Below are 25301 nucleotides of genomic sequence, written 5' to 3'. Positions count from 1 at the left end.
CCCACACAAGTGATGGCAGGGCACCCATTTCCCAGGACTCAGGTGAGATTCATCCTTTTTGTTGCGGATGATCAAGCCATGGAGAAAGAAAGGCACACGCAGGATTCAAACACAACTGTAGATGGGTAAACAAACTCCAGGCCACTCATCAGCGGAACATTCCACAGCATCAGAAAACAAATGCAGTTGGGTTTTTTTATTTTTTAAGAGAGAGAGAAGATTCACAGCCGTAAAAACCCTCCGGATGCCTTACCCCTCAGATCTAAATAATGGTCTGAGTGGCTACAAAAGGTGGACAAGTAGCACTGAAGCAGCCGTAGAGCCTTCAGCAACACATGACGAATACAACTGTGCGGCCCCAAGAGCTGTAACAGCGGCCCGCGCCCCCCAATAAGAAGACCTTAAGTGATTGAGGCGTTTGTCACAGAGACACTGCCTGATAGGTGTCTATCTGGGTGCAGAACATTCCAGTCCACTGGGTGGTCTGCAGGAAATCCAAAACAGAGTGGGTTGTTTTCCATGGCCTGCACAAAGCCTTCTGTGTATCCACGCGGCCTCAGGATTAGTGTCCCCAGCAGTGGGCCACTCCAGCACGCCTGTAAGCATCCCGCCACGTCTCTCCCTCTGTGTGTGTACGTTGACACGTTCATGAGCGTAAGGGGCTTAGGGAACTTTGCCGGAGACAGAGGACTTGGGTCTGACCTCGTGGCACCGTATTCTCAGTAAATGCCCGCAGGGAGCCCTTGGTCCTCTCGAATACTGTGCGTGTCTTTCCAGCCCACGGTGACCCCGGAGTGCCCAGTTGAACGGCTCCACAGGAGGGTTTTCAAGACTGTAAGTCTTTGAAAGCACATTGCCAGGCCTGGCTTTTGAGGGATCTCTGGGTCCATTTGAACCAGGAGGCTGTAGGTTAGTGGCCCAGCACTTGGCCATCTCTGCCACCCAACCACTCCTTGAGAACGGACATCTCTCTTCAACAAGAAACAAGGCCCTAGCCCGCTCCCCTTCCTGAGCCCTCCACTCCCCCTTACCCTGGGTCTGGCCACAATGGGCTCCATTTCTCTGAACACCAAACCCTCCACCCCTGTATGCTGTATTCCGCCTGCCGACAAGAGCGCCAACTAGTGCCCATAACAGTATTTGCAGATTTTTCTACCACAGTCACCTGAGAGCCTGGTGACCAGTTGGGCTTGCTCCCTGTCATCATGTACAGCACCCACAGAGTGCCCCGGGAGTACCCTGCCCTCACTCCATTCGCCTCTGCCTGGCTCTCTATGGGCTCATCACCTGATTTAAAATTGCGGCCACGTGGGGGCAGGTTGGGGAGAAGGAGCCTGCCACCATCAGATGGCTTATAAATGAGGTCCTTGTTCAACTCTGGCTTTGTTTTTGAAAACCAGGCTTCTTGAATTTGAAGTTGGCCTCAGGACCTAGCTGTTCCACCTCACTACCATTTTCCAGATTGTTGGTGTTTGTGTGTACAAACGGTGGTGGATCTGCAGGGCAGCAACTGGAATGTATGCCCAGCCAGAATCAGATTGCCCTGCACTGCTGCCCGTGGTCTACTCCCACGGTCTCCTTTACGCCGCTCTGTCTAGAGCAGCGGTTCTCAACCTGTGGGTCGCAACCCCTTTGGGGGTCAAATGACCCTTTCACAGGGGTCACCTGATTCATAACAGTAGCAAAATGACAGTGATGAAGTAGCAATGAAAATAATTGTATGGTTGGGGGTCACCTCAACATGAGGAACTGTGTGAAAGGGTCGTGGCATTAGGAAGGTTGAGAACCACTGGCCCAGAAGCTTTCCAAACCATGGGGTGGGGGGGGTCGTCTCCCCTTTCAACTTTTAACATGCAGGGACGTTTCTAAAATGTAAGTGTGTGCCCATAGCTTACTTTTCAGCTGGTTCCTAAATGTGCTCTGTGAGAGTAAAAAGTTTACTGCGTTTATATGTTTTTGCCCCATTTATCTTATCCTAGAATTTGGGAGAAGGCTCTACTTTTTCTTGGTTTTGTGTTTACTTTCTTATTATAAATTGGGTAGGGGGTTACATTTCAGATCATCGTCTTTTTTAGTCCACAACTGAAATGACCTCCCACTAGCTTGTCCGGTCCTACATCACTATCCATCTCCCCAGACTGTTTCTTCTCTTCTCCACCTTGAACAATACTCTCTTCCCCTCCGCCCCTCGCTAGTTAACACCTGTCTCCCTTGGAGCCTACTGCTTTCCCCTGCACTCCCTCTCCCTCCCTCCCACTCCCGAGACCCTTCAAAGTTGGTTTCTTTGGGCATGAAAACCTTTGTCTTGCTTTTTGCCTGTACAGCCGTGGCACAGTCACTTTCCTTGTGACTGACTGACATTCCTCAGCATCATGTTCTCCAAACACTTCCAGGTCAGGGTGTTTCCGGTTCATCGTTATTCTTTAACAAGGTGTAATGTTTCCATTGTGTGTGTACCCACACGTCTTTATCCATTCTTGCACGGATGGGCATGCAGGCTGTTTCCATCTTCGGCCACTCGCGAGCAGTGGTGCGGTGAACCTGGGGGTGCATAATTTATCTGTTCGTGCTATGGCTCTTCCTCCTTAGAAGCTTTGTCTAAGCCAGTGGACATGGTCCGTGTCAAAAATCAGTCCATGCTCCCATAGTTCCCTTGGGTGAGTCTGTTTCAGATTTAAGTCTGCTCATCTCAGGGCAGTTTCTTCTGAGGCTGTGCTGTCTGCGTGCTGCTCAGTGGTCTTCCTCCTTAAAGGTTCCAATCCACAGCTCAGTGACTTCTGGCAATGTGGTGGCTCAGGGTGGGGGCGGGGAGAGAGCACAGATGGTTAACACGCTCCACTACTAATCAGAAAGTTAGAGGTTCAGCGTCAGGTTCACCCAGAGGATCTACTCTGACATGAGTCAGGGTTGACTTAGCAGCAACTGATTTCTGGTTTTATCCTTGTGTTACCTCGGGCAGGATAGTGGTGATCTACACCTGGGGCTGGGGGGAGGTTCCCTAGTCTGTGCCCCACTGAACTGGGGGAGCCAGAGTTTGCAAGGGGAACAATGCCTTTCATTGTCTGATCATCCATTAATTCACCCACCTGCTCTAGCAGCATCCTCCTGTGCCAGGTGGTTATATGAGTTTGGAGAGAAGGAAGATCTCTTTGACTGAGGTTTACTTCGGACACAATCCTTCTAAGCAAACCACTGGTGGAGAGAGAGAGAGAGATGAGACCCATCGCCCATTAAATTGTCCCATCTCCCTTCCCTCTCTTGCCTCCGCTTCCCGGGGGACAAGGCGAATCAGGGAGTCAGGCAAACAGCTTTCACGTGTATCGCTTCAGGACGCCATGGAACTAACTCTGCCACCAGCACCGGAGCACGCTCCTTTGGATGGTGGCACCTGCCCTGCTTTCTGGGTTTTCTTGGCCAACCCTTTCACAGAGCTACCTGAAGACCCCGTCTGAGAGTCTGTCGGCTCCCCACAGGAAACCAGACAAAAAGAGTCTCTGGGCTCGAGTTAGTCTTCTGTAAAGGTTATAGTAAACATGTCAATGCCTAATTAAGCAGAAAATTCTGTCGGTGTTGTGGGGGAGGCTCCGGCTGTCTGCGCCTTTTCTTTGGGCACAAAAAAGTAGATGGTGAGGTGGAGCTGGTCTGGGAAGGGCAGCTCCCAAATGTCAGCAGATGACAAAGGAGAGAGAAGCAACAGACTTCTTTCCTCCTGCGTGAAAATGATGCGCATGCGCACACCTCCTGGTGGCATAGTGGCTTATGCGTCGGGCTGCACCACAAGACCAGCGCTGAAACTCACCAACCGCTCTGGGGGAGAAAGATGAGGCTTTCTTACTCCCATAAGGAACGACAGTCTCGGACACCTGGAAAGGCAATTCTACCCTGTCCTACAGTTCGCTGTGAGTGGGAATCCACGCGATGGCAATGGGTTGGATGCGTTTTTATTTCTTTCCTTGCAGTGTGTGTGCAGTCTTCGGGGTTGAGAGCCACACTGTCTGCAGGGAGACTAGTGACCTGCTCCGTGTGCCTAGAAGGTCCTGGGTAATGCCCCTTGTCCTGGTGCACAAGTTTCATCCTCAAAAGTGACCCTATCTGATTAGTACACTTGGCCCAGTTCTTCAAAGTATTTCACTTGGCCCCATAACAACACTTCGCTTAATTTTATAACATAGACACCCTTTTTTTCTGAAGACACCGTGTGACTGGTTTTGCAAGCCTACACATTTATCCAGGGAAAAGAAAACATGATGGCGACTGGGAGGTAGGGGTGTCCCCTGCAATCATTTGGATATTTAAGATGAGGATTGTGTTGTCTTCCAACGGCCACTACCGACAGGTGGCTGTTTGACTGGGTGGAGCAGGGTGGGGCTGTTCAGATCAATTCGTGTAACTAGAGAAACAAGCAGCCCCACTTTCGTGGCACATCACTGTCAGCCTGCTTGGAGACGGAAATGAAAATAGTCCAACACCAATGACTAAAACACGACTCACACAACCGCAGAACTAGTGGCAGGCCAACGTGTGGACAGCTTCATCTTGTTTTGATGGACTCATGACCTTTAACTCTGGGGTAGGCTCTACTTTTCTCCCAATTCTCCCCCACCCCCACCCCCACCGGTGGTGAGCTTCTGAATGCCTATAGATCCCACCACTGTGGTGCCTTCGATCTTTGGATCACGTGGTTAGAGAAAGAGATTGGAGCCTAGTGGTTAAGTCCATGGATTCTGCATCAAACCCACCTGGGTCCACATCACAACTTGACAGTGCTAGGACCAGCTTCTTGACTTTGGAGCCTCAGGGGAGGCTGGGAAATGTGGAGAATAACCGCACCTGCTTTGCAGGGATATTAGAGTGAGACAAAAGGGTGTGCTTCCAGTGATGCACACAGCTCCCAGGGCACAGTGAACCAGCTGCTGTGGAGTCGGCCCGGCTGGCTGTGGGTTTCCATGAAGAGCTGTGCTCCATCTGGTTTTACAAGGAAAACACCAGGCCTTCCTTGGGAGGAAACTCTAGGTGATTGGAACCATGGAGCTTTGGGTTGGTAACTAGGTGCAGTGACCCTGGGCCGCAATTAGGGACTCTAGGGAGGGAGTCCTGGTGGCATAGTGGATTACATGTTGGGCTGCTAACCACAAGGCCGGCAATTCAAAACAACCAACTGCTCCTTGGGAGAAAGATGAGGCTTTCTACTCCTAGGAAGAGTTGCAGTCTCAGAAACCCCCAGGGGCAGTTCTTCCCTGTCCTAGAGGGTCACTGTGATCAGAATTTCCCGGGTGGCAGTGAGTGGTGTGAGGGACCCCAGGACAGAGTTGATGTTCCCTGCATGCTCGCCTTCTCCATCTTCAGACTGTGGAGTGTCCAGCTGCGGCCCCTCATGCCTAACAAAGCCCCATCTCTTCCAACCTCTCTGTCCGCCTTGTGCAACAGGCCTCTGTCCACTGAGCTGTCCCTCCTTTTCCAAACTTCACCTTGGGGAGACGGCATAGCACTGACTCCTCCTCGCTGGTTACTCCCCTGTAGTTGCTTGACACTGAGCGGGAATTAGAACCGGAACCAGGGAGAGCTTGCTTTGACATAGAAACCTAAGGCTAGGTCCCTTTGGCATTTTTTTCCTGGTTTGGCCACCTGGCCAGGTGCAGAAAATGAGCCCCTGGGCATAAACAGCCACGTCACCCACTGTCATTGATGGATAGCCACCCATTAACTCCCTTTGCACCCGCTCTCTCGGGCCTTCATTTCCCCCATGCAATTACGGCTCCTAAATCCTTTCAGGGAAGGGCAGGCTTGCATCCCCAATAGCATTTTGCATCCACAAATCAGATGCATAATTGGCATCTCATGACAGGAACCCACAAATCACGGAACATTTGAAATTACAGGCACAAAATCCAGAGGGCCCTTTCAGCCTTGTCTAGCACGGTCCTCGCAGGCCCACTCAAGAATAATAGACTAGCCCCCAAATCTCCCATTCCAACACCAGTTGCCGTTATTTTTTAAATCATCGGACTTGCTGAACTTACATAACTGTTCAGGTCTCAGTGGAAAATTCCACTTCCGTCTTCCATAATCTCTCAGCCGGCTGTGCACCGCTCCACAGGCAAACACGTGCTAACACAAAGATGGGGTCACTCCAAAACATCATGGCCGCCGCACATCCCAATGACTCTGGAGCGCTCAGAAATTATTTATTCGATGATTACATGCCACAAGAGCCAAGTGTCCTGGAAAACCCGGACCACCGAGGGGCCAAGGGTCAAAGCTTCGCTTTCTCGTTCGCCCACCTCCTTCCCCACAGGGACGTGACTTCAGTAGGATCTGAATTCCAGGCCAGCTTTCCTGAAAGTCGAACCCATGAATTTAGTGCCTGCCCCATGACAGCCCTATGAGAGAGCGCCTCCTTAAATATGAAAATCATGAACGAGGGACTCTGGGCCTTTATAGAGAAGGATGGCTGCTGCCCATTTAAGGGGTCGGGTGGGAGGGAGGAAGCAAGGGGGCCAGGAGGCAATACCAACGACATCATTTGGTTGTGTTCCTGTTTCTAATAGGCTCGCGGTTCATACAAGTGTAGATGAAACTGGGATGCCGTTTGGGAGGGGAGGCCCTTAGCCTCAGGGGGCAATCGAAGCAACCTCTGTGGGCTGCTCCGGGTGTTTCATCTCTTCTTCTTTTGCAGGTTACGCCCAAGAGGAACAGCTCAAGGAAGAAGACGACATAAAAGAAGAGGAGGAGGAGGAGGAAGACAGTGGGTCTGTAGCTCAACTCCAGGGCAGCAATGACCCCGGGACAGACGAGGAGCTAGACACGGGCCCAGAGCACCGGGGCTGCCTCAGCTACCAGAACTCTCCGGGAAGCCATCTGTCCACTCAGGACGCCGAGAATGAATCCCTGCTCAGCGACGCCAGCGACCAGGTATCCGAGGTCAAAAGCGTCTGCGGCCGAGATGCCCCGGATCAGAAAGCCAACCCTCACCCCAAACTCTCCAAGGACACACACAACAACTGCATGGATAAAATGACTGCCGTCTATGCCAACATCTTGTCTGACTCCTATTGGTCAGGCCTGGGCCTTGGCTTCAAGCTGTCCAACAGCGAGAAGCGGGCCGGCGACCCCCGCAACGGTGGCCACAAGAGCGAGTTTGATTGGCACCAGGACGCCCTGTCCAAAAGCCTGCAGCAACACCTGCCTTCCCGATGCGTGTCCAAGCCCAGCCTGTTCAGCTCGGTCCAGTTGTACCGGCAGAGCAGCAAGATGTGCGGGACCGTCTTCACCGGGGCCAGCCGGTTCCGGTGCCGCCAGTGCAGCGCGGCCTACGACACCCTGGTCGAGTTGACTGTGCACATGAATGAGACGGGCCACTACCAGGACGACAACCGCAAGAAGGACAAGCTGAGACCCGCGAGCTACTCCAAGCCCCGGAAAAGAGCCTTCCAGGATGTGGACAAGGAGGACGCGCAGAAGGTTCTCAAGTGCATGTTCTGCGGCGATTCCTTTGATTCCCTCCAAGACCTGAGCGTCCACATGATAAAAACGAAACATTACCAGAAAGTGCCTTTGAAGGAGCCGGTACCCACCATTTCGTCCAAAATGGTCACTCCAGCCAAGAAGCGTGTTTTTGACGTCAACCGCCCGTGCTCCCCGGACTCGACCACGGACTCCTTCTCCGCCCAGAAGAGTTCGGGCCTGCAGCTAGCTTCCAGCAACCGCTACGGCTACCAAAACGGGGCCAGCTACACCTGGCAGTTTGAGGCCTGTAAGTCGCAGATCTTGAAGTGCATGGAGTGCGGGAGCTCCCATGATACCTTACAGCAGCTCACCACCCACATGATGGTCACCGGCCACTTCCTGAAGGTCACCAGCTCGGCCTCTAAGAAGGGGAAGCAGCTGGTGTTGGACCCGCTGGCGGTGGAGAAGATGCAGTCGCTGTGCGACGCCCCGACCAGTGATTCCATGGACGCGAAGCCGTCCAGTAACTCGGCGGCTGACTGCGCGGCCTCCACCACCGAGCTGAAGAGGGAGGACCCAGCGGAGCGGCCAGAGGAAGCCAAGCAGGACGAGAAGGTCACGAAAAGCCAGGAGTACGAGGACCCTCTGCAGAAGCCTTTAGACCCGACGATGAAGTACCAATATCTGAGGGAGGAGGACTTGGAAGACGGCTCGAAGGGCGGAGGGGACATTTTGAAGTCGCTGGAAAACACCGTCACCACAGCCATCAACAAAGCGCAGAACGGGGCTCCCAGCTGGAGCGCGTACCCCAGCATCCATGCCGCCTACCAGCTGTCCGAGGCCGCCAAGCCCGCTTTGCCTATGGGCTCCCAAGTGCTGCAGATTCGGCCTAATCTTGCCAACAAGCTCAGGCCCATCGCGCCCAAGTGGAAAGTCATGCCGCTGGTCTCTGTGCCCACAAACCTGGCCCCCTACACACCGGTGAAGAAGGAGATGGGAGACCGAGATGACGTCTCGAAGGAGTGTGGGAAGGAAAGTCCCCGCAAAGAAGCACCGTCTTTTAACCACGGCGAAGGGGAGTCTTTCGCCAAAAGCGAGCCCCCTGTGGAGTCCAGAAAGGCTGAGCCTGGCGCCCAGGGTGTGGAGGCGGACAAGCTGATGAAAGAGGGCGGTGAGAAGGAGAAGTCTCAGTCCTCGGAGGCCACCTCGCTCAGCAACGGCTGCGCCCTCACCAACCCCGCCGCGGTGGCCCTGCCCTGCATCAACCCGCTCAGCGCCCTGCAGTCCGTCCTGAACAATCACCTGGGCAAAGCCACCGAGCCCATGCGCTCACCCTCTGGTGCCAGCCCCAACTCAAGCACAGTCCCCATGTTCCACAAGCCCAGCCTCGGCGTCCTGGACAAGCCGGTGTCGAGCCCTGCTTCCACGAGGCCCGCCAGTGTGTCCCGGCGCTACCTGTTTGAGAGCCATGACCAGCCTATCGACCTCACCAAGTCCAAGACCAAGAAAGCCGAGTCCTCCCAAGCCCAGTCCTGCACGTCCCCACCTCAGAAGCACGCTCTGTCCGACATCGCCGACATGGTCAAGGTCCTCCCCAAGGCGACCACCCCAAAGCCCGCCACGTCCTCCAGGGTCCCTCCCCTGAAGCTGGAGATGGACGTCCGGCGCTTTGAGGATGTGTCCAGCGAAGCGTCGACCCTGCACAAGCGAAAAGGCCGGCAGTCCAATTGGAACCCTCAGCACCTTCTGATTTTGCAAGCTCAGTTTGCCTCCAGCCTCTTCCAGACGTCTGAAGGCAAGTACCTGCTGTCCGACCTGGGCCCGCAAGAGCGGATGCAGATCTCAAAGTTCACGGGGCTCTCAATGACCACCATCAGCCACTGGCTGGCCAACGTCAAGTACCAGCTTAGGAAAACAGGCGGGACCAAGTTCCTGAAAAACATGGACAAAGGTCACCCCATCTTTTATTGCGGTGACTGTGCCTCTCAGTTCCGAACCCCTTCGACCTACATCAGCCACTTAGAATCTCACCTAGGCTTCCAAATGAAGGACATGAACCGTATGGCCGTGGAACAGCAAAGCAAGGCGGAGCAAGAGATCTCCCGGGTATCGTCGGCTCAGAGATCTCCGGAAACAATAGCTGGCGAAGAGGACACGGACTCTAAGTTCAAGTGTAAGTTGTGCCGTCGGACCTTTGTGAGCAAACACGCAGTCAAACTCCACCTAAGCAAAACGCACAGCAAGTCCCCCGAGCACCATTCACAGTTTGTAACAGGCGTGGATGAAGAGTAGCTCTGCAGGTATGGGTTTGCTCCCAGGTGACTGGGGACAGTGGCCTTGTGAGGAGCTTCTCCCAGGGAGACGGGTCTGCTTAGAGGCAGCCGACGTCTCCCAGAACCCTTGCAGGGTGGTGGCTTGCTGGACTAGGACTTATTTCTAATGAGAAGCCAGAACGTGAAACATTAAGTCCCTAGCCACTCCCGTTTGCCCCGTTGACAGTTGGGGGAGGCTAGCGTGAGATGCGTGTAGAGACAAGGGTCGTAGAGGAGGGCTTCTTTTCGGCCTTCCTGACACCAAGCTCCTTGGTTGGGCCAGGGAGTAGGTACTAACTACTCTCCCACCCCCATCCCATGCCACTAGCCCACCTTCCCACGGCCATGCAATGGCTCCACACCTGACTGCCAAGTGAGCAGCAGGGTAAAGATGGGAGAGTTTTTAGGGACCGCCGCCGTATCCTGAGATGTGTTAACCAGCTCAGCGCGTGGGTAGCTTCACATTGTCTTTATAAACCTTCCTTGTAATGAATGCTTCTTGCAGCTCCCGTTCAACTATGACTCCCCTCCACCCCTTGCCCTTTGCTTATAGCCTGCATTACGTTTCCTGTAAGGGGATGGGAAAGAAAAATAGATACATAGATACACAACACACGCACACACATACACATATAGATTCTTCTCTGCAGAACCTTTAGCTGAAGTGAGGAGAAGCTCCTTGCCTTCTCGGGCCGTTGGTTTGCCTTTCTCCGTGTAACAAATAGTGCTGCATGCATGCTCGCATGGTCGAAGTCCACACAAAGAAACCCATGCTTTTCCAAACACCCATGTGCTCACATGTGTGGGACGCCTGGGTCTCGGGAACGTTTGCATCCTGTATCATAGAAGTTCTGCCCCCCTAGAGTCATCCACAATCACATCCTCTCAGTCACCAAAAGCAAAGAGGACAGAGGCCAAGGTCAAACGCCCTGGGCAGATGGGTCCCACCAGTCACGTCCAGCGTCCACCATAACCAAAGCTAGGTCTTTCCAAATCTCTCCTAGTTCCCTACATGTATCTCCTCTCCTCTCTAGCACGGCACCACCACATTCCAGTGGCCCTCACACATGTCCTGGTGCGCCCCCCACCGCACACCCCGGGTTCCACGTTTGGCGGGGACCTAACCTGCATGAGACCGTCTGCACCTCCCAGTCCAGGTTATGTCCTGCTAGGTTACAAAGGAGCCCTTTGAGTGTAATCACAATAGGAGCTGCTAACAGCAGCTCCACAGGCTAGCCCTGATGCCCCCTCGTGTCCGAGCATCTGTCTTTACATGGGAGGTGTCCAGCGCCGGTCACCGATGCCTGTAAGTCGGATACCTCTGAGCCCTAGACCGAGTGGCTCTGGGCTGGGCTCCCAGTAGGTAGGGTGGTTTACCGTGCTTGATGATGGGCGAAATGGAATAAAGTAGCTGAAATGTCTGATCTGGGACTTTTCCCTGGGTGAGGAGATCTAAGTGTTTTTGATTGTGGGGGGAGGGAGGGGAGCATCCTAGCACTTGAGCAGCGATGGGCCCCTTCTCCTTTTGTTTGCACATGAGTCTCTCGCGATAATTAAAACGTGTGGCCTGCTGGGTCCAACCCTTGTTTTCCGGGCATGATTTGTTCAGCTCACACTATTGAAAGAAGAGCCAAAGTGAATCTTCTAAAATCCGTAACGTGCGTGAGCTTGAGGCCCCCCCGCGATGTCCTATTTATTTGCTATATAACATTTCACTTTTTATGTAACTTGCTCTTATGCTTTTTTGATCCTTTGGGGGTGGGGGTGGGGGGGAGAAGAAGAAGAGGTGGATGTAGACAGAATACCAAAAGAGACATTTAAAATCTAGAATGTCTAGGAGCATAGTTCCTACCTGTGCTGGGGGAGCGGGGGGCGGGGGGTAGGTCATGTTCATTTGTGTTGCAATAAAAACCGATTTTCCACCTGTTAGGTTTGTAATCATTTTTTTTAATCAATAGCACTGCCAAAGTGTTGTGATATGTAAATGAAAAGAGGGGAGTGAGAACGGGTGGGGGGTGGTTGAAAGAAAGAAAAGAAACGGGGTGAAGCTTACATCTTCCCAGACTTCTGGGGAAGCAAGGCAACCCAATAATTTGGGGAGAGCGGAACAAGAGACCCAAAAGGTACTTCCTAATCAGTTCAATAATGTCGACAAGCTAGCCCTGTCGCCACCTGTCGGCAGGTGTGCAGCATCACTGTGACAGATACGAACCGTCGCAGCACCCTAAGGCAGCAGCATCCTGAAAGCCAAGCCGATGCTTTTTCTTTCTCGAAATAAGTACAACGTTGTTCTGGTTCTGAGAGAGGATTAAAGGAGAGAGGTTTGAGGATGGGGGACTCATTCAAAGAAAATGGGGTGGACTGGTGTTGGGCGTGAAACCACGGCCACGCTGGTGCTGTGTGGGGGGTGAGATTTCCAGGCAGCCTGATGCTTGGGTCACCCAGGGGGAAATGCCGTGCCCCTTACATTGGTTTCTGAGAGCCAGGTGGGCACACTAACTTGCCTGCTGATAATGACGCTTGTCAGTGTGGCCATCAACCGAGGCCTCTGGTCCCTGGCTCCAAGGGAGAGCAGTTTGCATGACGACCCAACCATGCAAAACACCCTGGTATTTCAGAAAGCCTGGTCCAGATCTGTGGAGAACGTGGTGCTTTATCTCACCTAAGTGTCCTGGGAGACACAGGTTTGGAGCTGGAGTTTGTGCACCTATCTTAGACGCCTCTTCACCCTGCAAAGGAGGCTCTGACAACTAATAGATGCACCTGTCCTGGAAAAGTGAATTCAAGCCTATCACATGTGCATCCCTGTTCTAGAACTGTCTGTGTCTAAGTATATCTTGGAAAGCCACTTGCTCTTGAAAGGGTGAGACTAAGCAGAGGGCAAATTGATGTGTGTGTGGTGCAAAAGGGAGAAAGACAGAGCTTTCTACTCCCATGACGAGTTACAGTCTCAGAAACCCACAGGGGCAGGTCGACTCTGTCCTACAGGGTGGCTGTGAGTCGGAATTGACCCCATGGCAGTGAGAGATGCAAAGGGGTGAAGGTCAACATCCTCACCAGGTAGTACAATGGACACTCAACAGTACGTGCTCAACAGCACACCTGGCCTTAGAATGGGTGATGAGGATGAATGCCGGTCCAAGGGGCTGAGACTGTTTCGTAGAAAAAGATGTTCAGGCACCAGCGTAGGGCTGGCAGGTGAAACCGAGGACACCTAGTTGAATTTGAATTTCAGATGAACACCAAATAAGGTTTTAGTGTAAGCTGGTCTGGACAAAGCCGCTGGCAGTTCAGAGACAGAATTCTTGCCCCCAATACAGGAGACCGGGTTCAATTCCCACCCGACCAATGCACTTCCTCTAGGAGCCTGGTGGCGCAGTGGGTTACAGGTTGGCCTGCTAATTGCAAGGTCAGCGGTCGGAAACCACCAACCTCTCTCTTGGAAAAGAGACTTTCTATGCCCTTAAAGATTTATGGTCTCAGGAACCCACGGGGTAGTTTTATTCTGTCTTTTCAGGTTGCTATGGGTCCGAATAGCAGTGAGCTTGGGGTTGGTTTGTTTGTTTTATTCCAATTGTTGCATGAGCCATACTCAGGCAGAAGGAAAGAAAAGAAAGATGCCCATGCTGAATTTCCAATTTAACTGGGTCTGTTATATTTTAATATGGACCCTGAAAACATGAGTTATATAAGCTGTCCTGACCCAAGTGATATTGGAAAGAGGCATCAGCCATTTCTTCATCTGTTCAATATGTCTATGCTCCTTCCCTCCTCCCTCCTCCCTCCTCCCTCCCTCTTTCCTCCTCCCTCCTTCTCTCTCCCCTGTGTTCCTTTCATCCTTCAACAAATACGGGTTCTGCTTCCACGACACCCCAGACTCTGGTTAACAGTGCCAGCAGCCCTGCCAACCATGGCATCCGAATGCTGCAGGTGTTATGCCCCAGGCCAGGGCTCCACAGGTGGCATGTCCCTGGATTCTCACAAGCAGTGCTACCACGTAGGGCTTAGTCCCACCACGTAAGAGGAGGAAGTGGAGAGAGAGGGTTTCTGCGTGACTTTGCCAAGGCCACACAGTCTCTGAAACTCATTCACCCATCACACACCCAGCAAGCTGTCACTCCGTGCCCAGCACTCTGCCAAGCTCAGGGAATGGGCGGCCAGGCCAGTGGCAGACACAAGGAGGAGTAACTCTGAGAGCAGCCCTGGATGGAGCCGTGGTCACATGGGCTGTGTGTGGGTGTGTTTGGGGGGTGGGGTGAGGAGAAGCACTCTGGCCCAGGGAGCATCTGGCCTGCCTTCACACCCTATCTCTAAGATGTGGCCAAAGCTGCTGGTCTGACACAGGGTGGCCGTAGTGTGCTGAGCAGAACCACTCCCTAAGCTTTTCAAAGCTGTGCCTTTTCAGAAGCAGTTAGGCAATCTGGTCTTCTGTGGCACCTCTGAGTGGGTGTGAACCCCAACCTCTCAGCTCTGTCCCAGTGCTTAACCACTGACACCTCTCTCTAAGGTGCACCCCACTTTTCCAGCTATGAAATGCAGACAGCAATGTCCCTCTCCAACTATGAGAATTAAACGAATGCATGAAGTCTTTTCCCATGAAGCTTGCAGGTTCTTTCCAGGTTGAATTGCTTAATACCTGGGGAGGTGCCCACCTGCCGTTCCATGAGGATGCTCACCAGGACAGCAGAGTTGCCTCATGTTGGCCTCTCCCTGTGAGCCAGGACTTCCAGTGCATCTCATCCTCCCTCTACAGCAGATCCACAGACTCGGGACTTGTCCAGTCAAATACTGGCGACTCAGGAGGGGCCCCGGTGTCGTAGTAGGTAATACACGAGGCTGCTCACCTTGAGGTCAGCAGTTGAGACTCACCAGCTGCTCCTCGGGAGAAAGATGAGGCTTTCTACTCACGTAAAGAGTCAACAGTCTCGGAAACTCCCAGGGCAGGTCTCCTCTATCCAATAGACTCACTGTGAGTCAGAATAGCCAACGGCTTGAGCTTTTGTTTGGTTCTTTTTTAGTCCCAGAAGCCTGGGACTGACCCGCAAGGTGAATCAAACTGCTCCTCTGTTCAGTCAAATGAAACCTAATATCACAGTGGTTTACGCAGTGAGCTGCTAACCACAATGTCAGTAGTTTGAACTCACCAACAACTCTTCAGAAAAAAAGATGAGGCTTTCTGCTTCCATGGACATACAGTCTCAGAAACTACTGGGGCCCTTCTGCCTGCCCCACAGGGTCCCTTTGCGTCAGAATGGACTCGGGGCAATGAGTTTGGGAGTTCACTTAGGTAATTTATACATTAACCGTGTTCCCCAACTTCTAGGGAAAATACATACGATTTTTAAAAAATCATTTACTTGGGGGCTCATACAGCTCTGATCACGATCCATACCTACATCCATGTGTCAAGCACATTTGTATATATGTTGCCATCATCATTTTCAAAACATTTTCTTTCTACTTGAGTCCTTGGTATCAACTCTTTTTTTCCCCCTCCCTCCCATACATAAGATTTTATTTTCAATGCTCCTCCTGACGCTTGAGGATTTATATTTTAGAGGCAAAATGTGACTCCGGAGATGAGGTCGGGCACAAGGAAAGGAGAAACAGGCTCAGCATGTCTTCAATGCTTCCTGTGGACCCCAGAGGCCTGCCACCCCTCCCGGCGGGCCCTGGGGCTCCGTCTCCATCTTGATTCCCCCGCCCCCAGGGTTGGCCATCTGAATGCTCGGCCTTGACGGGGTAGTGTGGCGCTTTCACACAGAGCAACATGATTTTTCATTCACTCCAATCTGCCATCAGTGTCGTCTTTTCATTTAACCAGATGCAATCCTTTCTCTTTCTCTTTTTGTATTTCACGTACACCCCCCCCCCCCCGCCGCTAAATTGAAAATCCATGAGCGACAGGGAGTGCCGTGTTTTAATTAGCTCATATTTTTATATGGATTTATGTCTTTGAAATGCATTTGTGTAATTCTTCAGTGAAATTAAAAACGTCTTTCTGAGCGAAAGAGGAGGGGAAACCGCAGAGCACAAGCTCATGTCCTGAGCAGGAGAGGATGCAGACGTGACCAGGGGTGACCTTATTCACCTGAGGGAGCCAGCCCAGGCCCAGGCCTAGGCCTGCTCCCTGGGCCGGTTTTGAACTTGCCCTTCCTCTAAGGAAGCCTTTCTCTGTGGAACACGGAGGCCTGGGGCGGAGTGCTGATGCCTTGGCCTGCTCACCTCAAGGTCAGCCCTTGGAAAGCACCAGCTGCACCAAGGAGAAAGATGAGGCTTCCTACTCCCAGGAAGATTTCGTCTCAGAAACCCCCCGGCAGCTCTGCCGAGTCCCGCAGGGTCTCCGAGCCAATCGCCTTGATGGTGGTGAGTTGGATGTCTTTTCGATTTTTCCCGATAAAGACTTCAGGGCACTAGCTTGGAGAGAGGTTCTCAGATAGTCCGCTCATTAAGGCAAACAAGCAGTTACCTCCAGCCATCTCATTTGAAACCCAACAAAACAGAAGAGAACGAAGAAGAAAAAGCAATCATTGTGATAAACAGTTTTCTCTGCATTTTTCCCTGTCTCGCTCTCTTTTTTTTAAACGATCAAGTTTGAAGCTTCCACGATGCTTCTTCCCCCCTTCTTCTTCTTCTGTTCTGCTTTATAGGAGACAAGTGACATTCTGTGGTAAACGGGAGACACAGCCACGCAGAACCGCGCTCCGTCTAATGCGTTGACACTAACTTGCCCTCTATTGTTGGGAATGAGCAGGGGCTCGTGATTGTTCATCACACAGCTCCTAATGCAGTTAAAGCATTCAGCTATAATTTCTCCTTGCATTTATAATTACTGTCATAGACTGCACACCTCGGTGAGCAGATTAAAGCTATAAACTATTTAGCCGCCGCGCTAAGATGAGGAACTTGATTTGTCTGGCAGGAGTTATTTGTTAGGGAGCTTGACACCTCACATAAAAATGACTCAACTTGATGAACAATGCGGTTTTAGCAATGCGGGGATTTTAAATCAGTCGCCACGCCACGCCCCACACGAAACGCAGGGCAGAGTTAAATGATCTGCAGGGCCGGGGAGGGAACGGGATGGGCTAAGGGCACCCCGAATGGAAGGGGGTTTGGTGACCTGGGGATGATGGGGGGGAGGGATATTGCATTGCTCTGCTCCCCGATTCCCCTGCGGAAGAGCCTGAGTGTGGAAAATCGATGCGCGTCAGTCCCGTTCTCCCCTCTGGGACGCTTGGCATCCCGGGTACAGGTCACATGTAGGGGTGGAGAGAACTTGGTTTTTAAAAGCCGCGAGCCAGGGGGAAGTAGGAAATGGCATTGGTTCTCGCCGCTGTGGTTCCCGGGGTTGCCCTCCACCCGTCCTTTCTTTGCTGACCTGTTGACTCGGCGCAGGAGGCACCGGACACGTGTTTAAGGAGCTGGGGCTGCGCCTCTGGGCAGGCACACAAAGGTATTTTAAACTCAGACAAGACTCTATGGGGACCCAGGGGCCAGCTCCTGACTCCCTGGACTTTCAGAGGGCTTGAGCATTTTGTCGTGAAATCAACCCCCATCCCACACCCTCCCCGCTTCTCTCGGAGCCACCCAGACGTGGGTCCAGGAGCAGACCCTCCGCATCTAGGTCCTTGGCTGTCTGTTGACAGGGTGGTGGGTGGTGTTGCCTGAGTCTCGGGGGTCGTGGTGGTTTGTGCTGGTCAGTGGCTGGCCTCATGGAGGAGGAGAAGCCAGTCAATTCTGCGCCATCCTCCCCGTGGCTGGCAGGCTGGAGCCTGTTGCTGCAGCCTCTCAATCAGTCCCTCCTGGGGAGGGTGTTACTGATGCCAAGCAGGTGCTCCCAGGGCCAGGTGTGCAGCATGGAAGACTTCAGCAGGCCAATGCGGAGCCCACATAGCTCCAACAGTTTACCTCAAACAGTGGGCCCTCCAGACATGTGTGTGGCGTCTCCCAGCGTTTACACTCAGAGTGTCGTTGTTGTTGACGTTTTCTTTGAGAAAGAGCCCTCAGGTCGGGTTTGGGTTGGGATTACACGCAGTCCAAGACAAAGAGTGCGTTTGGGAGACCAGGGATCAAGCAACTCCTGGACCACCAATTTTGCGAGCTCTGAATCTGGTAGCAAGTTGAATGGAGACCCTGATTTGGGCACCCACGTGGTCTTTGTCTACCTCCACCGTCCCACAAGCTCGCCCCCAACTCTCACTCTCGGGTCCTGAGCACATGCTATCAAAGTGTCCTGTCCACCCCCACCCCTCTCTAAAAGATGTTGGGTGGTCCTCTGGGAAATGGCTGTTTCTCTGTTTGATGTCATGGAGTGACCGCAGTGGGTCGGAATTCAGGCAGCACTGCCCCACGTGACAAGCAACTGCCAGGGCCTTGGTGTGGGGATGGTTCCCGGGACGTAGGGTTCCCGCCAGGCACATCCCAAGTCAGCCGGGATGACTTGGTCTCCCTGCTCTCCTGGTGCCGCTTTTGCTTCAGAGTAGCTGGTCGAGCTGGCGGCTCATTGTGCACCCACCATGCCCCAGTTCCACTTAGAAGTACCCGTGACGGCGATGAGGGCAGGTGTTTACCCAGTCTGATGACACTCAAGACACTTAGACCTGTGGCGTTAGCAGCACCATCATCAAGACGGATGCTCAGAGAAGGTGCCTCCGCTGCCCAAGACCCTCAGCAGCAGGGGGCAGGCCTGAGACTGCAGGCCAAACCCATGGGATACCCAACCGCAGCCTGCCAGAGCTCAGCATCCTCCCAGGGTAGATGGAGCTGTGGGTGTTTCAAAGGGTGGTGTGTATGTCCGGTGCAGAACATTTTATCACCCAGATCCTCTTTATAAATGTGGCCATGGCCCGACCCCATGTGTTACAGAGAGTGGAATGTGTTTGCATGCCCAAGCTCCTGTCCCATGGTCGGGGGATCTGACTCTCACTGCCATTGAGTGGAAGTCAAGGCGTAGCAACCCTACAGGACAGCGTAGAACTGCCTGTGTGGGTCTCTCAGGCTGTGGCTCTTTACAGGAGCAGAAAGCCCCATCTCGCTCCCACTGTGCCACGAGGGCGCCTTCATAGTGCACGGCACCAGGATGAACCAATGGGTGCTCGGTTCCTATTTCTGAGCTCTCCCCAACTTTGAACCCAGCTAGAACCCCCTGCAAACTCTTCAGCACGATTGCTGCCCAGTGAATGGATGTAGCTGGTCCAGATTCTGCTCAGAGATCCAGATCCATCCTGAGCCCTGAGCAGCACTTTCCTAGGAAGGTTGGCCTTTCATTCATCCAGGAGCTCTCCGGAGCACTGTCGGGTGGCAGTGAGCGGCTTCATAACTCCCTCTCTCCCACATCAGCAGATGTTGAGGACTGAGCGAGTTGCACGTGGACCATGCTGAGCACTGGGCCTGCCACACGAAGCCAGGGTGTGACCAACCTCACTCTTCTCTCCCACTCTCTCTCCCTTGGTCTCCAGCCTCCAGGGGAAAAGAAGCCCCCTTCGCCTGCTTAAGGCTTACAGTCAAGATGTGGGATGGGTTAGGAGACGCGGGGACTACCGATTGAACCAACATAGCTCTGGCAGTGGTGTCGGCAGGGAGGAAAGCATTGGGTGGTGATTGGAGGCCCCAGAAAAAGAATGGAGCTGAGCCTTAGCCTGCCACTTCCTTCCTTCTGACTCTTCCTGCAATCTCCTTGCCATCAGCTACCTTGAAAGATGCCTCTGGTGGCTGTGTCCAAGATGCACACAGGCATTTTAGTGCAATGAGAAAGAAAAGGGTGGGGGTAAAGGACCAGGGGGAAGAGGAGGGAAGGGGCAAGGAGGAGGAAGAAGAGAATGTGGATTGAATGTGGGGGCCGATGGAGGATGTAAAATGCTGTCTGGCCCAGTGTCATCACTATTACTCTTGCCGTTGTCCACATTGACAGGGGACTAACCATTCTTGAACGGTTACTGTGTCCCAGCAAAGTGCCAGCCCCTTCCACGTGTTGTCCTAGTTAATCACAACCCTAGGCTCCACAGGGAAGGCCTGCGATCATCCCCAGTGTTTGGGGTTGAATTGTGCACCCCAAAAATGTGTGTGGCCAATCCCAACCCCACACCTGTGGTTACGATCCCCTCTGGAAATGGGTTCTCTCTGTGGTGGGAAAGAGGCAGAGTCACATAGAGTATCTTTTGGGAGAGAAAAGGGCAGATGGGGCAACAAAGAAGCAAGCAGGAGTGTCAGCCAGAAGACAGATGATGCCACACCCCACCCCATGAGAGTCCCAAAGTCAAACCCATAGGACTGAAAGAGGGGTAGGGGACACCCAGCCCTCAGGCCATATCAGGCCCCTAAAATCAATACCAGCCCACATCACACACCTCATCAAAGAGAAGCCGTTCCAGCCATCATGTTAAGGGTGAGCTCATTAAATTTTTAAAAAAACCTCACTCACTGATGTCTAGTCGAGTCCAACTCGTGGCGACCCTAGAAGCACAGGATAGAACCGCCCCTGCAGGTGTCTGAGACGGTAACGCTTTCTGGGAGTAGAAAGTCTCAGCTTTCTCCCAAGGAGCAGCTGATGGTTTTGAACTGCTGACCTTGTGGTTAAGAGCCCAAAAGGTAACCACGATGCCACCAGACTGACCTGGAGCAGGCAGAGTTTTAAGTTGACTGTCTCGTATCACCCTCGACTGATGTTATAAATATGCAAGTGGCCCTTGGAAAAAGAGGTTCCCCACCCCTGGATAAAGGCTCATTATTGAGATCTCCAAGGAGCCAAGAAATAAAAGCTAAAGAGAGACAAAGCCTTGTCCGCAGAGCGAGCCCATAGAAAGAAAAGGCCTAGGCTGAGAGCCGGTGCCCTGAGTTCAGGATGGATGCACACCGTGGCCGCAACGACTGCGAGGGTGACACAGGACTGGGCAGTGTTTTGTTTTGGTTGTGCAAGGTCCCGAAGCGTCGGAAACGGACCGGCAGCACCAAACAACAACCAGTCCAAAATAAGTGTGTTTGCTCAGACCACCCAGGAGCTCTGGTGGCTCCGTGGTTACACACTGGGCTGCTAACCAAAAGGTCCCCAGTTGGAAACCACCAGCTGCTCCGAGAGAGAAAGACGGGGCTTTCTACTCCCGTAAAGCGTGATCGGCTCGGAAACTCCGAGTCAGCATCGACTGGATGGAAGGGAGTCAGTTAGAAGGCCGCCCATGTGGGTGACCAATAAGATCACCCGGCTAGTCAGCGGCAGGGCAATCACTCAAGTGGAGACAAACAAATGATTTGTCTCAAGCCAGAATCTTGGCCCAGGACCTCTCTGGTATCCCTTGCCGTAAGAGCTGAACTCTACAGTGAACTTCACCAGTATAGTGCCCATTGGTGACTTAGTTGGGAAAATAAGACAAATAGAGATGACGTTTACGTGCCCTGAGAACCCGAGTCTTTGGCACAAACAATGGCTTTCCAACCCCCAGCCCTCTGGCGACTTGGTGCTTCAAATGTATTTGGTTTTCTCTGGGTCTCCTTCCTTCCTTCCTTCTTCCACCATGGAAGGAAAAAACTAATGATGTTTCAGGTTATGTTATTTTCAATGCTACATTACTTGATTTCACAGTCAAATAATTCTATTTGGGTTCACAAGAGAGTTTTGGCATGTTTAATTGTTTGTGACTCCCCCCCACACTAGCTCTGGCCCCCACTTCCCCCTCTGTTCCCTTCCTGAAGAGTCTCTGGTGTGCGGTAACCATGGAGATGGTCCCTACCGGATAGTCTTTGCTCTGGCTCAGAAGTCAAAGAGCCAATCAGGGCCTCGTCATCCCAGAAATGTAAGGGATGAAAAATGGGAGGCCTTTGTAAGTGGGGGGTCAAGGGAGCGGGGAGACAGAGTTCCTGGAGCATGGGAATCCTGAGAAAGAAACATTTATTTGGCGGCTAAGTGCAGTGGGCGGAGGGGACACAGGCTGGAGCCCCACAACCTGGCTTTAGAGCAGGGCGACCACTTCCTATTCAAGGAACAAGGGGCAGTTGATGGCCTCTCTCCCCACCTCAGCTGCTTCCTCTGTCAAATGGGCATGTGAAGGCCCATCTCTCGTACTGGGATAAGGATGAGATTAGAGAGAATCCAGTCCGTGCCCGTCTGCCAGGCACTGGGAAGTCCTCCCTCAAAGAGCTGCTCTTGGGCTATAAGTCATCCTGATGACCCAAAGAGCTACGTGCTCTGCTGCTAACTGAAAGATTGGCAGTTTGGAACACCCCCCCCACACACACACACACATACACCAACCCCTAGGAGCACCACAAAAGAAAAACCAGGCAAGCGCCTCTCACATAGACAAGAGCCAGAAAAGACAGTGGGTAGTTCTCTCTGTCACCTGGCGTCCCTGCGAGTCAGAACTGATCCAACAGCAGCCAACAACTCTCCTAATTATCTAAAGATAGCCCACCTAGAAGTGGGGTCAATGACCAAGTCTAGTAATTTTGACAACGTCAGTAGCCCTTGCAATGGCTTGGACCAAGCTCCACCAGCTGCCGTGGGGAAGTCCATTTGGGTAGACAAATAAAATAGCAGCATTTGTGAAATAGGAAATGCCTAGGCTGTGAGGAGGATGAACTGTGCCAGGTGCTGGGATGACATCATCGAGCAGGGAGACCTGCCCAGGCCCTTGGGATGTTCACAGTCCTTCTCGGGCACAAGGTCTGAGAAGGCCAGACCAGGAGGAAGAGGAGGAAGAGGGGAAGGGGAAGAGTGTGGTGTGCAGCAGGAATGACAAGAATTAAACCCTTCGGAGGGGAGACTGGGGCCCTCTAGAAAATGCAGGCATGGAGCCTGTTTGGGGGAGATGGGGACTGAGAGATGAGCCTGGCTGAGGAGGTGGGGTGGGGGAGTGGGGGTTGGGTGAGGTGATGGTTATTTGCAGGATGGCTCTGCTGGGGCTGCTGTTGGGTACAGTCAAGCCAAACTTCAACTCACAGTGACCGGTGTGAGAGAATCTAACTGGCCTTTAGGGGGCTTGCTAGGTGTTGAGATGCATCACGTTGGTCTTTTGAGCCTAGTAGGGATTGCTACTCAACGGATGTTTGCCAAGTGGAAACCTTTGAGCCTGGCTTCCATGAACGTGACAGTTTTAGGGTTGGCAAAGTGAGTGGGGCCATGGGCTTTTCTCTACACTGATAGAAAGCTGACTCACCACCACCACCCAGGAGTTCCTGGAGTGCAGGGGCTGCGTCTGTTTTACTGGATAGAACACCGGCCCGGCTTGGTGTGCCTTATGTCCTCGGTAAAGACCAGAGAGAAGGAAAGGAGGGGTGGAGGAAGCGAGGGAGGACGGGCTTCGTTGGGTCCAGTTTGGAAGGAGCGAGGTCTTCGTTTCCACATCCTCCCGGTTGGAAAGCACCCCTGCAAGCTCCGAGTCGGCTCTGACTCCTCACCCCACCACCCGGAGGTCTGAGGCTGCGAACCTTTACAGCCCACTTTCTCTTTCTCCCAGGGACCAGCCAGCAGGATTGAACTGCTGACCCTGCGGTGAGCAGCCCAGCACCAACCCACAGTGCCATCAGCACGTCAGGCTGAAATCACCCCCCCCACACACACACACACACACTCAGTGTGAGGCCCTGATGTACACTGGACCTGGCCTACAGCAGAGAGCCAGGGAAACGTACACCTTACCTCCCAGTGCAGGTCCGCGTCCATGGCACTGTGGCGACCATGTATTGTGCTGGGTGCCGGCAAGCCGATTTTGACTCAGAGGCAGCCCCCGCCTGCCAGAGGAGAACTGCCCCTGGGACTCCCAGGCTGTCTCCTTTAGAAAGTAGAGCGCTACGGCTTTCTCGCCCAGAGCAGGTGGGTAGATTTAAACCGCTGGCCTGTGGGTCATCAGCAGAGCGCTCAGCTGTCACAAGGCCAAGGCTCCTTCCAACATGTACTGAGCACATCAACCAAAGTACTCATTGCCATGAGTGAAGGGGTGGGGGTCCTGCAGAGGAGAGCCAGACAGAGTGGAAGACCAAGACAGGGGCACCTGCTGCCACGGTGGAGGCAGGGAAGGAGACCAGGGTGCTGGGAGGAGGCGGGGCGTGACAGACATACTGTGAGCAGACACAGCAAGCAGGATGAGAGACAATCCCCGGGGACTGGGCTGCAAAGGACTCGGCCCAAAAGGAGAGCTATAGGCGGATGCAAGAAACGTCGGAGTCACCTCAGAACCAGCCTTGTCCAAAACCAAAGCAAACGTACTGCCATCGAGCGGATTCCAACTTAAAGCAACCTTCTTGGACCGAGCAGAACTGACCCCCCCCACCCCACCCCCACCCCGAACTCTTCATGGGAGAAGAAAGCCTCATCTTTTTCCTGCAGGGCAGCTGGTGGTTTTGAACTACTGACCTTGAGGTTAGCAGCCCAACTCGTAACCCACTATGCACTGGAGCTCCAGGAAAGACAAAAATGCAAAAAGGAGCCACACCAGTCGAAGGAGTCAAAATCAAGTTGATTCTGACGCACAGTGGCCCGTGTGTCTCAGAGTGGAACTAAGCATAGACTTTTCAGTGGTTGGGATCCTTCAGCAATAGATGACCAGGCCTTTCTCCCAGGCCCGCCTGAGTGGATCTGAACAGCCCCCCTTTGAGCCAGTAGTCTGGCACAGTCGTATGTCCCACCCAAGGAGAACGCAATGTGGGGAATTAGGACAAATTCCGTTAGATTCCTCTGGTGGAGCCTTGGTGGTCTCCAGGTCATCTGAATACAACTACTCTTCCTGTGTCTTCCCTGGACCACCCCCAGGTCCCACACATGCCCTGCCGGCCTGTTTCCCAAAAAGAACCCATTGTGATCAAAGTAAATACGACTTCGATGCTTCTCCAAGAATTAGGAAGTACAAAAAGAAAGGGCCCCACTGTGCTCGCCTTCGTATGTCTCAGTCCTAATTTAATTCCTCTCTCCTTTCGGTAACTCTGCACCCCCTCCTCTGAGCATCAACACTAGGTGGTCCCAGCTGCGGTGGGAAGATTTACTGGTGAGACGAAATGGAGGAACACGCTGTTTTCTCAAAATGATTTAATGACCTTTTTGGCATCCCCATGACTGCTGAAATCTCCCGTAATTATTCAGTTTGGCGGCAGAGAGTCCTGTTGATCGGAGCAAGGCTGATGTCGATGTCAAATGTCAATAAATTTGCAATCCATAATTGTAACCACTTGATGCTGGGGCAGGCCAGGGAACAGCGACGTGGTCACAAGGCCACGAAGGCTCGAACCATACAAACACCAAAGGATTTCAAGCACGACACGTGCCAAAGCAATCAACATGACTGTGGGTCCCTTCCTGCACCAGCTTTCTCTCTCTCTCTCTCTCTGTACCTTTCTCTCTGACCTTCTAACTCTATCACAGTCTCTTCCTCTTCTGGCCTAGAAAGGTGGGCATTGTCCTACTTCTTTAGGACGCAAGACAAAAAGAAACCACTGCCATCGAGTCGATTCTGACTCCTAACAACCCCCTCGGACAGGGTAGAACTGCCCTTGTGGGTTTCCAAGACTGTAACCCTTTTCAGGAGTAGAAAGCCCCTGTCTTTCTCCCACAGAGCA

General features: G+C 52.9%; 1 protein-coding gene across 3 annotated transcripts in view; it reads left to right on the top strand.

The window, feature by feature from the left end:
- Positions 1-25301, top strand: part of TSHZ2 (teashirt zinc finger homeobox 2) — a 487911-nt gene that overhangs the window by 280271 nt on the left and 182339 nt on the right. Inside the window, exon 2 of one of the 3 annotated variants that reach the window (XM_045295446.1) lies at positions 6677-9619. In XM_045295446.1, the coding sequence (XP_045151381.1) occupies positions 6677-9619 (2943 nt within the window). Of the gene's footprint in view, positions 1-6676; positions 11515-25301 lie in introns of those variants that run through there. The other 2 variants (XM_045295444.1, XM_045295443.1) reach the window with 2 other exon arrangements.

The sequence above is a fragment of the Echinops telfairi genome, unplaced genomic scaffold, assembly GCF_000313985.2.
Source record: "Echinops telfairi isolate 266 unplaced genomic scaffold, ASM31398v2 ScPeMD7_5592;HRSCAF=6446, whole genome shotgun sequence".
NCBI lineage: Eukaryota > Metazoa > Chordata > Mammalia > Afrosoricida > Tenrecidae > Echinops > Echinops telfairi.
This window is presented reverse-complemented; position numbering and strand designations above follow the sequence as displayed.